Genomic DNA, 16,659 nt, shown 5'->3' on the forward strand with positions numbered 1-16,659 from the left:
TGGCCTGAGAAAAGAACTGAGAAAAATACTCAAACACATTGAAAAAAATCAGTAAGTTCATTCACACAAAACTTGAATAATTTTCCTTTTACCTTTATGATATGTTTTTAAGTCTTTTTACCCAAACAAACCTTTAATAAATCAGGGTGACGCACTAAGAAGGAATTTATGAGTATACCAAATCTTTGAGCTTTTATTTTCCTTCCTTTTGGTTTACCTTTTCAGCTTGGAAAAGAGACGGCTAAGGGGAGATATGACTCAGGTCTATAAAATCATGACTGGTATAGAGAAAGTAGATTAGGAAGTGTTGTTTACTACTTCTCATAACACAAGAACTAGGGGTCACCAAATGAAATCAATAGGCAGCAGGTTTAAAACAAACAAAAGGAAGCATTTCTTCACACAACGCACAGTCAACCTGTGGAACTCCTTGCCAGAGGATGTTGTGAAGGCCAAGACCATAACAGGGTTCAAAAAAGAACTAGATAAATTCATGGAGGATAGGACCTATTAGCCAGGATGGGCAGGAATGGTGTCCTTAGCCTCTGTTTGCCAGAAGCTGGGAATGAGCGACTGAGGATGATGGATCACTTGATGATTACCTGTTCTGTTCCTTTCCTCTAGGGCACCTGGCACTGGCTACTGTCAGAAGACAGGATACTGGGCTAGATGGAACTTTGGTCTGACCCAGTAGGGCCACTCTTATGTTCTTATGTACCTTCTCTAAAGTGGCACATATTCTGATGCCCACTGCTAGCAACTGGCAATTTATACTAGAACATACAAATATCAAGATAGGTTTCAGAGTAGCAGCCGTGTTAGTCTCTATTCGCAAAAAGAAAAGGAGTACTTGTGGCACCTTAGAGACTAACCAATTTATTTGAGCATAAGCTTTCGTGAGCTACAGCTCACTTCATCGGAATGCATCCGATGAAGTGAGCTGTAGCTCACGAAAGCTTATGCTCAAATAAATTGGTTAGTCTCTAAGGTGCCACAAGTACTCCTTTTCTTTTTGTAAATATCTAGATAGCTGTTTATTAAACTAAATTTTCGAATGCAGCTAAGTTAAAAAAATTCTAAGAAAGGAATCAAACATTGTTTTCTTCCTTTATTGAAAGTTGGATTATCAGTAAGTTTTGTCTCCCATCCTTGGCTAGGTCTACACCAGAAACTGTTATCGGTATAATAATGTTGGTTAAGGATGTGTTTGGGGTTTTTCCTGTTTATTTTGGTTTTTTTTAAAATGACATTTTTATACAGGCAAAAGTCCTAGTTAGATGCAGTTATACTGGCAAAAAAAACTCCGATTGCGGATATAGCTTATTTTAGTCATGAAACTGTTTTCGCTAGTAGAAGCTGTGTTTAGATTAAGTAGGTTTGCCAGTATAGCTATACTGGCAAACCTTTTCTATTGTAGACTAGACATCTGTCTCCTTCACACATATATTTTTTTATGCCGATAGGCTCATAAAAAATGTCTTTATTAACCAACCAAATTTTGTTCAGCAAGTCAGGTGACCTGAGGGCTAAAGTCTGCTTGCCTTGCTCATGCCTTGTAGTTTCAATGAGATCACTGGTGAGAGAAAAGTAGGCAGAATTTGGCACTGGAATACTAAGAATCTGAGTTCTCATAAGTGACTACACTTTTCCAGTTCCTTCTTGAATGTTCATTAAACAGAGCTAACCACCAATTATTTATACATTTTTGCAACTCCATCCAAGTTATTTTGTGTTCATTTAAAAATCAATACATAGTGGTAAGATTTTTTTCCCCACCTTTAAATTAACTCCAAAGACATTTAAGATTTAGGGTTCTCTTACATTTAAAACTTGTTAGCAGTTGGCTGTCTTTAATATTATGATTAGTTTAATCTAAGTAATTAAGAACTTACAATGCATTTGTCAAAGTTTCTTTTGACAGTCACCAAAACATTTCCAAGTGTTGTGCTGAGGAAGGAAGCTGGGTCCACATTTTGTGCTGTCCATACATGGTGACTCATCTTAACTAACATATAAAGGGAATTAAAGCTATCAATCTTGTCCCCCAGAGCTATAAGGTTATTCAGCTCTGGCTCAATAGAGCGAAATATTTTTATCATCATCTGTCGGATCATGTCTTTCCTGTTAAAACAAATAAAATAAAAATAACAAATCTGACAATTTACTGGGCTACTATACATTTTCTTTCATATATATTTTAAGAAAAATGTACGGATATTTAACAGTCTCATTTTTACTTAACCTTAATGAGCATGTAGGTTTTCAGGGGATGGGGCTAAAGGAAGAATAAAATAATTTTTGCCAAGTCTTAATTGGACATTGCCAAGGTCAAAAAATTACAGTTTAACTACATTTAAAAATGTTTTCTTCACAATGCCTGCTAGATCATAGAAAATCTGTCTTCCACATGCTTGAAGTTCAAACTACTCTCCTGGGTATTTTTACAAAACTAACAAAGAGATGGGTGGGTTTCCTTGTAGATTTTGTAAGCAGGTGGGGTATTGAGTTGTTACATTGTTTTATTATAACATAGCCATCCAGGCACATTTAACTGCAATAAATTTAAAATTAAGTATAAATTATGCAAGTTAACTATTCAATGTTTACTGAAAAATGTAGAAGTCATTAATTTTAACTGCAGGAAACAAAAGTAACTGTCCATGTATCACTATGGGTAAAAAAAAAATAAATCAAAGATTTGTACTTCATTACAGAAAATAAATCTCTAGCCTCAAGAATGAACAATGATGAAACATCAACACGTACTCAGATGATATAGCTTGTGGAACACCAGAATTATGAGGCCGGGATAAAGTTCCTCCATCCATTTCCTCTACTTCATTCTGCAAGAATTATGCAGGTATTTTACATAAATAAGAATCTTAAAAGCAAGGAGTTAACTCAGTTATATCCCTATCTAACTAAAATTCTGTATTAAACTGGTAGGTATGTCTAAGAAAAACAATTACCAGCAGCAATCATTATTTGAAGGTGATATTTACAATAGATACACACATTCATTCTCTGTTACAAGACAAGATACCTGGGCGCACTCCATGGCATAAAATTCTGAACCATTAACATCACCCTCTCATCTCGACGTAAACAGAGTGGTCACCACTAAATAGCCAACATTTTCTATTCAAGGTTTTGTTATTGCCGTAAGCTCTGCAAAACATTGTCCCACCCTATGATCTTCCCTTAACAGGAGATAAGGCAAGGCAAAAACAGTTAGCATTCACAAGCTAGTGCAGTAAACTATATCAAATATTGCCGACAGAACAGCATGAACATTTTATCTTTAAATATCCATAGAAAGATCACCCACTAAAGCCACGAGTGCAGCCTGTGCCATATCCAGATCTGTATTCACATTGACACGATCTGAGGCAGTGATGTACTCAGAGATATCTCACCAATGTGTTCTCAAGAAATGGGAAGATGGAAGATTAAATATTGGCAATATTTGGCCAGATTCAAACAAATATCCACTTGATGCTGACAGCTATGGCCACACAACAGCTTCCTTAAGTGAAGCTAAACAACTTACCACCTGAAGGGAGGTGTTGACAATCTCCACCCAGTTCTCTACTGGCCTTCCAAGCATAGACTGTAGTACTTACCTGTTCTCAACACTATTGTAACAACACGGTAAAAACTGTGAAGTACAGTACATCAATGAGCTACTGGACTAAACTCAAGCAGAGAAGACTATGGGTGAAATCCCGGCCCCATTAAGGCAATGGCAAATCTGCCAATGACTTCAATAGGGCCAGCATTTCACCCTTAGCGTTTGTGCAGTCTGCATGCAAAGAAGCAGACTGTTTAATCACAATCAGCTAGACTTTCTCTGCAAAGTAACATGACGTTTCTTTTTGACAAGGACTCATATCAAGACAGGAGCAAGAACAGCCTCTACAAATCAGGTTGCCTTCTGGGGTGGGAGGCATAGCTCAGTGGTTTGAGCACTGGCCTGCTAAACCCAGGGTTGTGAGTTCAATCCTTGAGGGGGCCATTTAGGGATCCGGGGCAAAAATTGGGGATTGGTCCTGCTTTGAGCAGGGGGTTGGACTAGATGACCTCCTGAGGTCCCTTCCAACCCTGATATTCTATGATTCAGTTTTCTATTCAGTTGTCCAGCTGTTTGTATGTACAACTCCCAAATTTGTATTAACAATCATGATAGGTGTGCATGCAAATTTAACAACCGAGGCTAATATCAGTCTCTAAACTCAGACTAAATAACTTAGCCTCATTTGCACAGGTCAGCCAAACTCTGTTAGACAGTTTTAGTTTCGACAGCTTACAATAGTTAAATGATTGTTCCTTAATTTAGTTTGAAACCCAGTTTATATGTGGACAAAGAGATAGCCGTTATAGTTTTCTGTGGCAGACATCTTCCAGGCACAGCTAAAACATCCCTTGAAGCAACTAAGCTGTTTTAAGTAAGTATAGACATTTTCTCAAAAAGCACGTAAGAACTATCATCTCATATGAAAGCTTAAGAAAACTGTGAAAATCCAGCCGTCTTAGAAGAAGACACAGTAAGAGATAAAAAATACTTAAAAGGGTGAAAACAATTACTTTCTTCTGAGGGAAAAAAAAGAAAAATGATGCACCATTAGAAAGAGAATCTCACTAATAATCATTATAAAATACCAACAGTTGTAGAGTTGTGCGCTGAGGAACATTCCCAGAAAATAATGTACTATGAAGGTTTACCTTTATTTCCCACACATAGCTATAAAGCAAGGGTGGGCAAACTTTCTGGCCCAAGGGCCATATCAGGGTGCAAAACTGTATGGAGGGCTGGGTAGGGAAGGCTGTGCCCCCCAAACAGCGTGGCCCCTGCCCCCTATTCGCCCCCTCCCACTTCCCCACCCCTGACTGCCCCCCTCCTGGAACGTCCTCCCACCCCAAACCACCCTCCCCCCGGGATCCCACCCCCATCCCCTGACTGCCCTGACCTATCCACACACCCGCTCTCTGACAGGCCCCCCGGGTCTCCGACGCCCTATCCAACCCGCCCTGTTCCCTGACTGCCCCAGAATCTCCGCCCCATCCAACTGCCCCCTGCTCCCTGTCCCGACTGCCCCCCGGGACCCCTGCCTCTAACCGCCCCCTGCTCCCTGTCCCCTGACTGCCCCTGGGACCCCCTACCCAACTCCCACACTGCCGTGCCCGCCGCCGCCCCCTTAACATGCTGCTCAGAGCAGCAGGAGCTTGCAGCCCCACTGCCCGTGCGGCGGCATAGCTACATGGGAGGGGGAACAGCAGGGAAGGGGCCAGGGACTAGCCTCTCAGGCCAGGAGCTCAGGGGCCGGGCAGGATGGTCCTGCGGGCCAGATGTGGCCCGCAGGCAGTAGTTTGCCCACCTCCGCTATAAAGGTTTTCTACATTCTAGATCTTCCCCCTTTTATTTGCCACCATTATGCCAAATACCATGTTTCTTAGCACTTCAACAATATATTTAGAGTGAAAATAATTCAAAATAAAAGAAAGGGTCTAATTTACTACAACTTTTTCTTCTTCCACTGTTTAATTGTAAAGTAAACTCAGATTTCCCTTTACGAGGGAAAATGGATTTGAGACATTCTGGTTAAAATACATTATGCATTCTAGACTTCTTTGATATTCACTTGCAAACTAAAAAAATTCTGCTTGCAAACACATATGCATTTGAACAACTTTATTCATATGAGCAGCTCCACTGACTTTAGTGTGAGTTATCATGTGTATTTGTAGCAATTGGGCCTTCATCGCCACAATATTATTTCAACACCTAATACAACAATTTTGTAGTTAAAGACCATTCATAGATTATATATCATTTTAGCTAAATTGAAATAAGTCATACCATTGTTGTTCCCATGCTTTGATGCTGCTGTAGTTTGAAGAATTTGCTAATAAAGTCCTGTTCTGCTAGACACAGGGGCTCCAGTTCACTTAGAACTTGCTCAAAGATCTAAAGTAAACCAAAATAATTTGATTAAAACACACTCATACACACACCCCTCAATGCACTATACCCAATTATAACAATATTCTTTGTTTTAATTTATTTTCTATTGCTTGTGTGATCCTAAGAACCACTGGATGTCAGCTGACAAAGGGTTCACTGTTCTGTAACAACAACTCCTAACAGGCCTAACAAATTAGCTACACCTAGCACACTGCATTCATAGTATATATCCATAAAGAATATCATGTGAGGTCTTCAATAAAAGCTGGGTTCACACTGGTCATTAATATCATTGTGAAATGTTCGTGCAAATAGCATGCAAGAGGTTATGATGGACAGATATATGTCAGTGGCACCAGAATAGGAGGAGCCAGGGGGTCATGGCCTATCCACTTTACTCCTCTTCCCCCTGAGGCTCCCTGGCCAGGCCAGCAGCTGGAGCCCGTCCGGGGAGCCCAGGCAGCTGCGGGGTGCTGTGCCGTGGATGGCAAGGCACCCCCACAGACCCTCCCAGGCAGATGGAGGGTCTGCAGCATGGTGCCCCACAGCTCTTACCATGGCCGAGCTGCAGCCCCCTGGCCAGAGCCAAGTCCAGGTAAGAGCTGTGTGCGGACAGCTGTGGGTAGCCGTGGACCCTGGCCCTGGGCACGGACACAAGCCGGGGGCTGCTCTGGACCTCCTCCCCTAGCAGGCAGAAGGTCCATGGCTCCCAGCCTCCTCCAGCTTCCGGTTTGGCAGGGGCAGGGCCTCGGATGGAAGGGGAGGGGCGGGGAGCCCTGGTCCCGGCCCCTGGCCTCCCCACTTTTGTGCAGACTCTGCTGCCCTTGATACACACGCAATAAAAATATATTCTTAAAAAGTCTGACTCAAGGCAGGGTTGATAAACAGGTTTCTGCCAAAGGATGTATATCCACCTGTCTCCCTCAGTTTACTTGTAAATTAAGTATACTAAGCCAACACAATGGAAACTCCATTTGCATACAAGTCAACATAGTGTTGGCATGCCAGAGAATAGATCACCAGGGTCATCCTGACTCTGGGAACAAACAATGAATTTTGGAGGATGGAGAAGGCAAAACAACACCTCTTTATCCTGCACCTGAAGAAGTAACTGAGCAGTGTTATGAAAACATGTTCCCAATCAGTCTAGGTTAGAAATGATGCAAGAATGCTTTCAGAGAATATAAAGTCTGCTTTTAGACAGATGGTTAGTCTGGTAAAGTTTAGTCTCTAGAAAGCTTGTATTGATTTTGTTTTGTATGTAATCTTTCTGTCTCTATTATCCTTACTCACTATCCATTAAACCTTAGCCTTTGATAATAAAATTATGATTGTTTTCACAATCAGTCTCTCTCACTGCTGCGATGTTACATAACAGCTGATCCTCAGTTGAATCAAACAGGCTGGTGTGTATGTCTGCTTAAGGATAGCAAACCTGCTAATTTCAGCAAGTGTCCAGTGGTTAGGGGCTGGACATTACAGGGGAGTGCTTCACAGGGGCTCTGCGATTGAGGTATGCCTATTGTTAACATACGAGCCAAAGTAAGGGCTGGCATAGCCCTGATGAGATTGAGTTCCTACTAGGCCAGAGGTGTCAGAGAGCTGACACTCAATTAAGCACTAGCAAGTCTCTCTCACTGGAGGCAAGGGGGATTACAAGGTAACTCGCAGTCCTAGGTACCCCAAGAAGCATCAGAGCTTGTTCCATACAATACCTTCTGCACTCAAACTCTAAAGCTAGATTTCTACCTGAACATTTATAAAAGCAATAGCAAAAGCAACAGAATGAAAAGCATTATGATTTCCAAAAGTTCTAACAGTAAAACAGTCATATTTTTAAAAGGTAGATTTACATAAAGTTTTACGACCATGTGAAACATAATTCTTTGTTATTCACTTCAAATAGGAGAGGAACAGGGAGAAAGGAAAATTGAATGCTCCCCATCTCTCCCGTCCCTTCCCCCCACCCCGACGAGTCTGCCAACTGAATTCTAAGACTACAGGATGAAGTATTTACTAATTCAAAAGCCATTAAATATCTGGCCACATGAGAGCTTGTAACAGCGTTGTTACAACCTTTTTCAAATAAGGTTATAACCAAACAAATTGCATCCATACCTGGTACAGTTATAGACTGTTAAGCAATCATACCACATATGTAGCTGCAGGGAACAAGAAAATAGGAAGTAGTTCACAGAAGTGTTTCTATCCACAGTAGATGAAGCTATGCTAGCTGCTATTCTTATATTGGGAAAAAATTTCAAATACTATGCTGCAGTTTCATATTATTAGTTGTGGACATTTGGTGCAGCGGTGTGGTCTGTTGGCACATGGTAGCTTGGTAAAGGGGTGTGTGCAGAAGCACAGATTGAGTGGGGCACAGCAAAAGACTTTGGTGCATGATCTGCAGCAAATACTGTAGTTGTGGAACTGGTAAGGTGGGTGCCTGTGAGTGGATGAATAGAGGGTTATGTTAAGTGGCTTAGCTTAACATTTCTTTATGGGTTTGTGTCAGGTGTGTTCTGTATGTGCCAACCCTAACTGCTTCACAGTAAAGTTTTTTGTGTATTAAGTACTAGCATCTGGTGAAATTGGTAAATAAGTTTTTGTATTTACTTTTGGAATACAGGATGATCTTGAGTTATTTTAAAATAAAATCAAATTAAACAGTGAAGCTACTTTTTGGCAAACATTTTAATTTATTAAAATTATTTGTCATCCACCAATCCATAAAGACTCTTTCAAAGACATTTCTAGTCTACTGTGTCACCCTCATACAGTAAACTAAATCAGTTTCTTTGCAAGTATTTAGGAACTAAATGCATGGTAACTGTTAAAGCTTACCACACTACTAAGATTAAGCAGTAAATCCAATCACTAGAAACTAATTAGGGAAAGATTTATCCAAAAAGTTATTAGGCAAGCACAACAAATTACATAACTCTGTGTATACATTTCTTCACCACACGCAAGATTACATGTAGAAATAAAGGACGAGGACTTTTTAAAATAATTAAAAGATGAAAACAAAAACCAAACCATTTGAAGGGATTATATCTATTTTTGTTGACTTGTAACAGAATATCAGAATTCTTACAAAATTACTAATTTTCACAGACAGGACCATGATTTTTATTCAGTTTCATAGAAAAACACCTGTTATGACTGCAAGTGTATGTCAGTAACTTAGAGGTAAAAATCCTTACAGGTAAACTGCAGTTATCCAAAAAACAACAATTAAAACAGGAAAAGTTAGCAAGCATTGGTGGTGCCAGGCAACACCACCACACACAAACAAGGTATTCATCTCCTCAATTAAAATAATCCTATAAAAAACTTAATTTTAATTGTTTCCCCACTTTCCATTTTCACCAGAGCACTTGGCAAAAAAGTCTTAGAAGACTATAATTGGTTCCCCTCTTCCTTTTTAAAAATATATCTTAATTTACAATATTTTGCAAGACTAAATACAGTTTTGGTAGGAAAATTTTCCCTTATCCATTGAGAATCCTCCCTAAATACTCGTTTACACTTTTAGGTCTATTTCTGCAATGGACAGGGCTAAAGACTTAGCCTCCATTTAAAAAAATAAAAAGTGAGGACTCCAGCAATCATTTGGTGCCATAGTTTAAGGCAGCCAAAGTAAATGTGCAAGTGACATTTAAATGGTTAATTTTAGAAATTGGTGTTTATTTAAATTATTCTTTTGTCTTCTGTACTAGATCTCTACTGGATGGTCTAGTAAACAAGATTCTCTTTCCTTCTTTCCAATTTGCCAACAAAGTTACAAAACGCATCACAATACTTTCTAAACTCCTCTCTTATGAAGGTGTCATAATTCAGGAATCTCATGATCAATTCGCTTCATCTTTGGTAAAAAAAAAAAATATAAGATGGTCCCAGACTTAACCCACCAATTTTTTGGCCAACATTCCTTTGTTTGGGAACTTTTGAGGAGGGTCAGCAAAACTGGGCTTATAATGAAAACAACTGCAATCTTAACTATGGTTAAAGTTAGTCTCTCCATAATTAAATCTGTTACAGAGTCTTAAGCAAATGCACAATGCATATCATATTTAAGTGTTGACATATATGTATTCATTCTAAATGAATTTAAAACATTACTACATTAGAGAGAGAGAGACTCACTCACTCACTCCTGGGCATGAACGAACATTTTCAGACAGTAAACAAAATGTGGATTCATGACTATTAAAGTTCAAAACTAAGGAGAAATATTACATTACATTTTTTTGTTTTACCTTATCAAATTTAGTTCTATCAGCCACATCAAGGTCAGAGGCAGACATGTTTCCCATATCCAACAGTGAGGATGACTGAGACCTGCGATTTCCTGAACTCTGAACGGAGAGTTTATTTAGGCTAGAGGTAGACCCAGTCAATTTTCCAGAACTTCCATGAAGACCTATGAAATAATGAAACTATGAAAGATGGTAGCCTACGTGAAATAAAATACATCTGAAAAGAAAAATACAGGTATATCCAAAACAGCACTCCTAGTCCCCATAGAGATGGTCAATATTCTTTCTACTGAATAGTTTGTACCTTATCTAAGTGGTTTTGTTGTATACACGTTTCTTTATTACAAGCCTAACGGGAATATTTAAGTGTTTTTCAGAGTTAATTACAATGCAGCTACCTAAGTCTGCATTGTAGAATAACATAGGAAAACTGACATCAGGAGCCACTTTGGACATTTTGCACCTGGGACCAGCAAGTATAGCAAATATGCTGGGGCAGGTACTCTCCTTTCTGAAAGGAAAGCTGGATGGGAACTCCAGTTGTGATGCTTTAAGAGCATCTTCCAGCAGCACACAGAGCAAAGAGAGCCGGTGGGGAAATTATTCTGAAAGGAAAATAGTAGAGCAAACACTTGAGTATCTGAAGATACTCTCCATATTCTCTTGGACTTGCTTTTTCCATAGTTCACACTCTTTTGGTTAATGACAGTTGGGAATAAAGTGCGGCAGGGGGAGAAGAGGACTTAAGGAAGAGCTCTTGTATGATGAGAGACCTCAGTACAAAAACAAAGTAAAGAGAAACATCTCCTGTTATATTCAAACTGCAAGTAAAATGCTGTGGTAAATCTTCATAAATCTCAAAATCACAGAGAAACCAATTATTAATTTTCATTCTGTATGTTCCATCTAATATAATTGCCAACTATGCTCAACATCTCTTGGATGTGTTTTGCTTACAAATACTTATTGCACCCTGAACAGTTAGCTTTAGGGTTAATGGGTTTTCCATTATATATAACTACACCTATACATAGACACACATGCATTGACAATACATACTAATGCACTAATCATACTCACTCTCTGTTTCCTGTTTGACAGCGCTTTCTTTTCGAGGCAGTGTAGCTGGCATGGATTAGGTTGCAAGCATCAAAGACAAAGACAAGTTAAAAATGCAGTTTGCACAAACCATGCACAAGATGCAAGTTAAGCACTAGCTGGAAAGAAACATGCAGAGAACTATAAGCAGCAAGTAACTATAGTTGCAAACACATATAGTTGGGGAGTTACTGTTCTAGAAATTCAGTCTCTAACTACATGGAAAACACAGTATACATTTCAAAATATTAAACTTTCATTTTTCTTAAAACAAAACATGGAGGAAAACTCTGACTTGTTAAACATTTACACATCAAATTCTCCTTAACACAGAAAAGACCACCAAAATACTGAGTCTTATTTGCAAAGATTGATATTGGATGAGATTCGCAGTTTACCGGAACAGTGTGCAAATAAACTGTAAATCATATTGATACCAACCAAAGAGAAATGCAAACAGATTAATCCTGTGTAGACTTGTACTGAATCAGGGCTACCTGCATTATCTTCCAGCTCTTTAACTAAAAATCTATTAAGACTGCAAAAGTCCTTTCAATAATATTCTTTTCTACAATAAGACCAGCCAGCCTATTGTATATTGCTGTTGCTGACAACTCAGTTTTGCTTTTCACAGTGAGAAGTAGTGCATTTTTCATTCAGGTTGCATTAACAATTTTCCAGTTTGCAGATGTTGCCAGGCTAAGAAAAAAAGTCACTACCAATAACAACATTTACATAAAGATGCAACTCATTTTTAAAAGGTTTATCCCCTGAATATCCTGCTGGTCTGAAAAATAAAATAAGCAGTTTCCTCAAGCAAAAAACTGCATTTTAGTAAGCAGTTTAGAGTACCCTGTGATAGGGTAATATTTCCCTGTGTTTGTGATAAAGGATTCTAAGTTCACCAGTGGAAAGCACTTGCACACATGCTCTAGAAGCAAAAAAGTTAGTAGGATTCAACAATTCTTGGTGAGCATGAATTTTTCAAGTTACAGACGCAAAAACACCAAATGGTTACTTATCTGTACAGTAACTATTGTTCTTTGAGTTGTGTTGTGCATACACATTCCATTTTAGGTGAATGTGTGCTTACTGCACTCGAGTTGGAGACTTTTGCCAATACTACCACTAGGTGGTGCATATGCTCCTGCTCACCTCATGCTCTCAGGTGACAGCATAAAACAGGCATGTCTGCCGCCTACCTCTCCATTCCTTCGCACCACTTTAAGTAAAGTCCGAAGTAGCAGGGAAGGTGGGAGGTACATGTTCACAACATACCTCAAAGAATAATAGTTACTGTACAGATAAATAACCTTTTTTCTCCTTTGAGTGATTGTGCACATACACATTCCACTGGAGGCGATTCCTCAGACACTCCCTTACAGGTAGGAGGACTTTGGATCATCTACACAGGGATTGTACCACTAACTTGCAAAGTTGGCATCATCTCAAGAAGTTTGAATCATGGTGTAATGAGTGGGAAAAGTATGCACAGACGACCATATTGCTGCCTTGCATAAATCAGCTATTGGAAGATTGCTCAGGAATGGTGATGTTGTGGACTGAGCCCTAGTGGAGTGAGATGTTATTCTCAATGGAGGAGAGACTTTATCAAGATCGTAGCAGAGCTTCATACAGTCAGAAACCCAGCATGAGATTCAAGGAGATGACACTGATTGACCTTGAATTCTTTCAACATAGCTTACAAAGAGCCTGGAGTAAGAACTGAAAGACCTAATGTGGTCCAAGTAAAACGCCAGTGCTCTACAAACATCCAAAGTATGGAATGCTTTTTCAGCCTTAAATTAACATGTCAGGAAAAATACAAAAAGATTGTTTGGTTTAAATGGAAGACTGACACTACCTTAGGTATAAACGTAGGGTGAGGCCTAAGAGATACTTTGTCCTTATGGAATACCATGAAAGGAGGGTCAGCCAAGAGAGCAAGTTCTGAAATCCTCCTTGCAGAAATGACTGCCACCAAGAACCACTTTCTTTAGAGAAAATAAAGATAATGAAATTGTAGCCATTGGCTCAAAATAGGTTCCTATCGGTTTGGAGAGGGTGAAGTTTAAATCCCATAGAGATACAGGTGTAGACACAGGAAGGTAAACTTTGATTTGGCATTTCAAAAATAGAAAAAACTAAAGGATGAGAAAAGATGGAAAAATTATCTATTGGTTGATGTAATGTAGAAATAGAAGCCAGGACAACTCTCATAGAACTACCTGAAAAGCCAATACACTGACTGAAGCCTCATATGGAGTTACATACATGCATGGGGCCCCATGGCCGAGGAGCTGAAGACAGGCATGTACTGATGTTGTTGGATTGGACTTAAGGCTTTTGGAAGGATGGCTATAGCTGGATACCTCTTGTTTGGAAGATAAGCCATGACAGTCCCAGTATTGAGGTGGACTCCAATGAAAGTTATGCATTGAGTTGGTTGTAATTGCGATTTGTCCAAATTTAGTTTCAGACCTAAACAGGAGAACACTTGTCTGCTGACAAGGACACTGTTCTGGCCCTGGTCGCTCGATGCTGCACGAATAAGCCAATCATCCAGGTAAGGAATATTTGAATACCCAAATGATGGAGGTGAGTAGGTACCACCAACATGCATTTGGTGAAGACACTAGGGGCTGAAGATAGACTAAAGAAAAGCACTATGTACGGTTAACCATTGGTACCTACCACAGATTGAAGGTACTTTCAATGGCAGGGATTAATTGCCACATGAAAGTATACGTCTTGTCTCCATTGAAGGGGTAATAGCAAGGGTGAGCATTCTGAATTTAATTTTCTTGATGAAATAGTTCGGCTTTTGAAATAGTTCTGGAGGCCACCAGATTTCTTCGGGACCAGGAAGACAGTGGACACGCCCCTTTTATGCCCTCTCCTGAGAACACATGTTGAGCAGGAGCCTGTGCACCACCTAGTAGTACTGCTGGCAAAAGTCTCTGACTTGAATGCACTGCACACATATAAAACAAAAAGTGAAATGTGTATGTGTACAATCCCGCAAAGAACCACCCCATCAGAGTGGAGCTGGCAAGCTGGTCCTATTCTAAGAGGATAGATATTTACTTTCAATTGTACAAATATGGATGTGCAAATGCTCTTCAACACCGATTTCTCAACTAGGCATCAACGCAGACAGTTTTAGGATGTCAGACTCAAATTTAATTCCAGCTTAATTTGTATCTGCACTATTTTATATTTTACCACAGTACTGCATATTTGGTATTGGTTTCTTCATAGATTCCCTGATCCCTAACCCCATCGACTGGCGCTGCAGAACAAAGAAATATAGCCAAGGACCACCCTTGAACAAAGTATCATCTGGTAGGTAAGACATACTGTTGTCACATGGTACATTATGTATTAGCATTAGAAAGACTGTACTCAGAGAGGTTTGTTGTCAAATTGGGAGGGCATGACTAGCAGAGATCCAAAGGGGTCAGTCCTGGGTCTGGTACTATTCAATATTTTCATTAATGACTTGGATAATGGAGTAGAGAGTATGCTTATAAAATCTGCAGATGACATCAAGCTAGGACAGGTTGCAAGCACTTTGGAGGACAGGTTGAAAAATCAAAATGACCTTCACAAACTGGCGAATTAGTCTGAATTCAACAAGATGGAATTTAATAAAGACAAGTGCACATGTACTTCATTTAGGAAGGAAAAATCAAATTCACAACTACAAAATGGGGAATAACTGTCAAGGCCGTAGTACTGCTGAAAAGGATCTGGGGGTTATGGTGAACCACAAACTGAATATGATTCATCAATGTGATGCAGCTGCAAAAAAGGTTAATATTCTGGGATGTATTAACAGGAGTGCTGTATGTAAGATACAGGAGGTAATTGTCCTTCTCTGCTTGGCACTGGTGAGGCCCCCACTTGAGTACTGCATCCAGCTCTGGGCACCACAATTTAGAAAGGATGTGGACAAACTGGAGAGTCCAGAGTAGAGCAACAAAGGATAAAAGGGTTAGAAAACCTATGAGGAAAGGTTGAGAAAAAGGGCCATGTTTAGTCTTGAGAAAAGAAGACTGATTTGGGGACCTGATAATCTTCCAACATGCTAAGGACTGTTATAAAGAGAAAGGTGATCAATTGTTCTCCAGCTCCACTGAGGTTAGGGCAAGTAGTAATGGGCTTAATCTGCAGCAAGGGAGACTTAAGTCGGATATTAGGAAAAGCTATTTAACTGTAATGGGAGTTAAGCTCTGGAATAGGCTTCCAAAGGAGGTTGTGGAGTCTCCATCACTGATATCCTTTAAAAACGTGGACAAACATCTGTCAGGGAAGGTCTACATTTACTTGGTCCTACCACAGCGCAGGGAGGTCGACTTGATGACTTCTTGAGGTCCCTTCCAGCCCTACATTTCTAAGATTCTAGAAGTCTTTCAGCTCATTGTATTTAAATGCACTGAAGGTAACAAGATTCTAGCTTCAACAGAGGTAGAAAAATACATCCCGTTAAGGCAAGGAAGAATTTATCCCAGAAGTTTACTGCTCTCTTTTTTGTGTCACTGTCTTCCAAAAAAAGAGCCTTCTGCTAGTACAGAGCACCAAAAGAATTCTCCCAGCAGACTCTGCGTTGAAGATGCTCAAATTGAAGCTTCATTCCAGAAATTGCAAAGAAGCAAAAGGCAAGAAAACACCAACACAGCTCAAAGACTGGCGGTGTCTGATACCCCACAACCTACTCTGTAAAAAGTCTCTGTCTGTTCCTTACACAGTAATTTTTTCATTATTAAAGAAATGCACATTAATTCAACAAAACACCTTTTAGGAATATGCACTAACTTCCTCAAATGCACAAAGTCTTTTTAATTCGGCATTGTTAAACAGGTTTTCACATTCATTTAAAAAAAATCAGCTGACATTTAAAGGGCAAAATGAAATACTATTTATCTATAGAGATCTGAGATGCTTCTCCTCCCCCCCCTTTGCACAACGGATAACATTAAGAACATGAACAGTGCAGAGCAGTGTATTTTCCTATACTACCACTATGGTCTAATTCAGGTTGAATTTGTTTGTGGACTTCACAGACAATCCATGATTCTGGGATATGCATCCATGAAAGCTGCTCATTAATTCCTGGGTTGGGTAGCAAGAAACTTCCTCTGTGGATGCAACTGCAGAATGCCAGTTCTGTTTCTGTGCAAAGACTGAAGCCTACTCACTCCTTGAGAAAGAGATTCTGCTCAGTCTCTGCATGAATACTGGCGGACATATCTCAGAATGTCCTATGAGAAGGAAGTTCTTCCCTGGCTTACTGAAGGTCTGAGAAAGCAACAGTTTGGCTTGCTACATGACAAA

General features: G+C 39.7%; 1 protein-coding gene across 8 annotated transcripts in view; it reads right to left on the reverse strand.

Annotated features, from left to right (window-relative positions):
• EXOC1 (exocyst complex component 1) overlaps window positions 1–16,659 on the reverse strand; it is a 63,218-nt gene that overhangs the window by 12,080 nt on the left and 34,479 nt on the right. For 5 of the 8 annotated variants that reach the window (XM_074951373.1, XM_074951374.1, XM_074951372.1 and 2 more), the window contains 5 exons: window positions 11,305–11,349; window positions 10,225–10,388; window positions 5,858–5,965; window positions 2,767–2,843; window positions 1,893–2,121 (listed from right to left, as the gene is read on the reverse strand). In XM_074951373.1, the coding sequence (XP_074807474.1) occupies window positions 1,893–2,121; window positions 2,767–2,843; window positions 5,858–5,965; window positions 10,225–10,388; window positions 11,305–11,349 (623 nt within the window). The remainder of the gene's footprint in view (window positions 1–1,892; window positions 2,122–2,766; window positions 2,844–5,857; window positions 5,966–10,224; window positions 10,389–11,304; window positions 11,350–16,659) is intronic. The other 3 variants (XM_074951375.1, XM_074951380.1, XM_074951379.1) reach the window with 1 other exon arrangement.

The sequence above is a fragment of the Natator depressus genome, chromosome 4, assembly GCF_965152275.1.
Source record: "Natator depressus isolate rNatDep1 chromosome 4, rNatDep2.hap1, whole genome shotgun sequence".
Classification (NCBI taxonomy): domain Eukaryota; kingdom Metazoa; phylum Chordata; order Testudines; family Cheloniidae; genus Natator; species Natator depressus.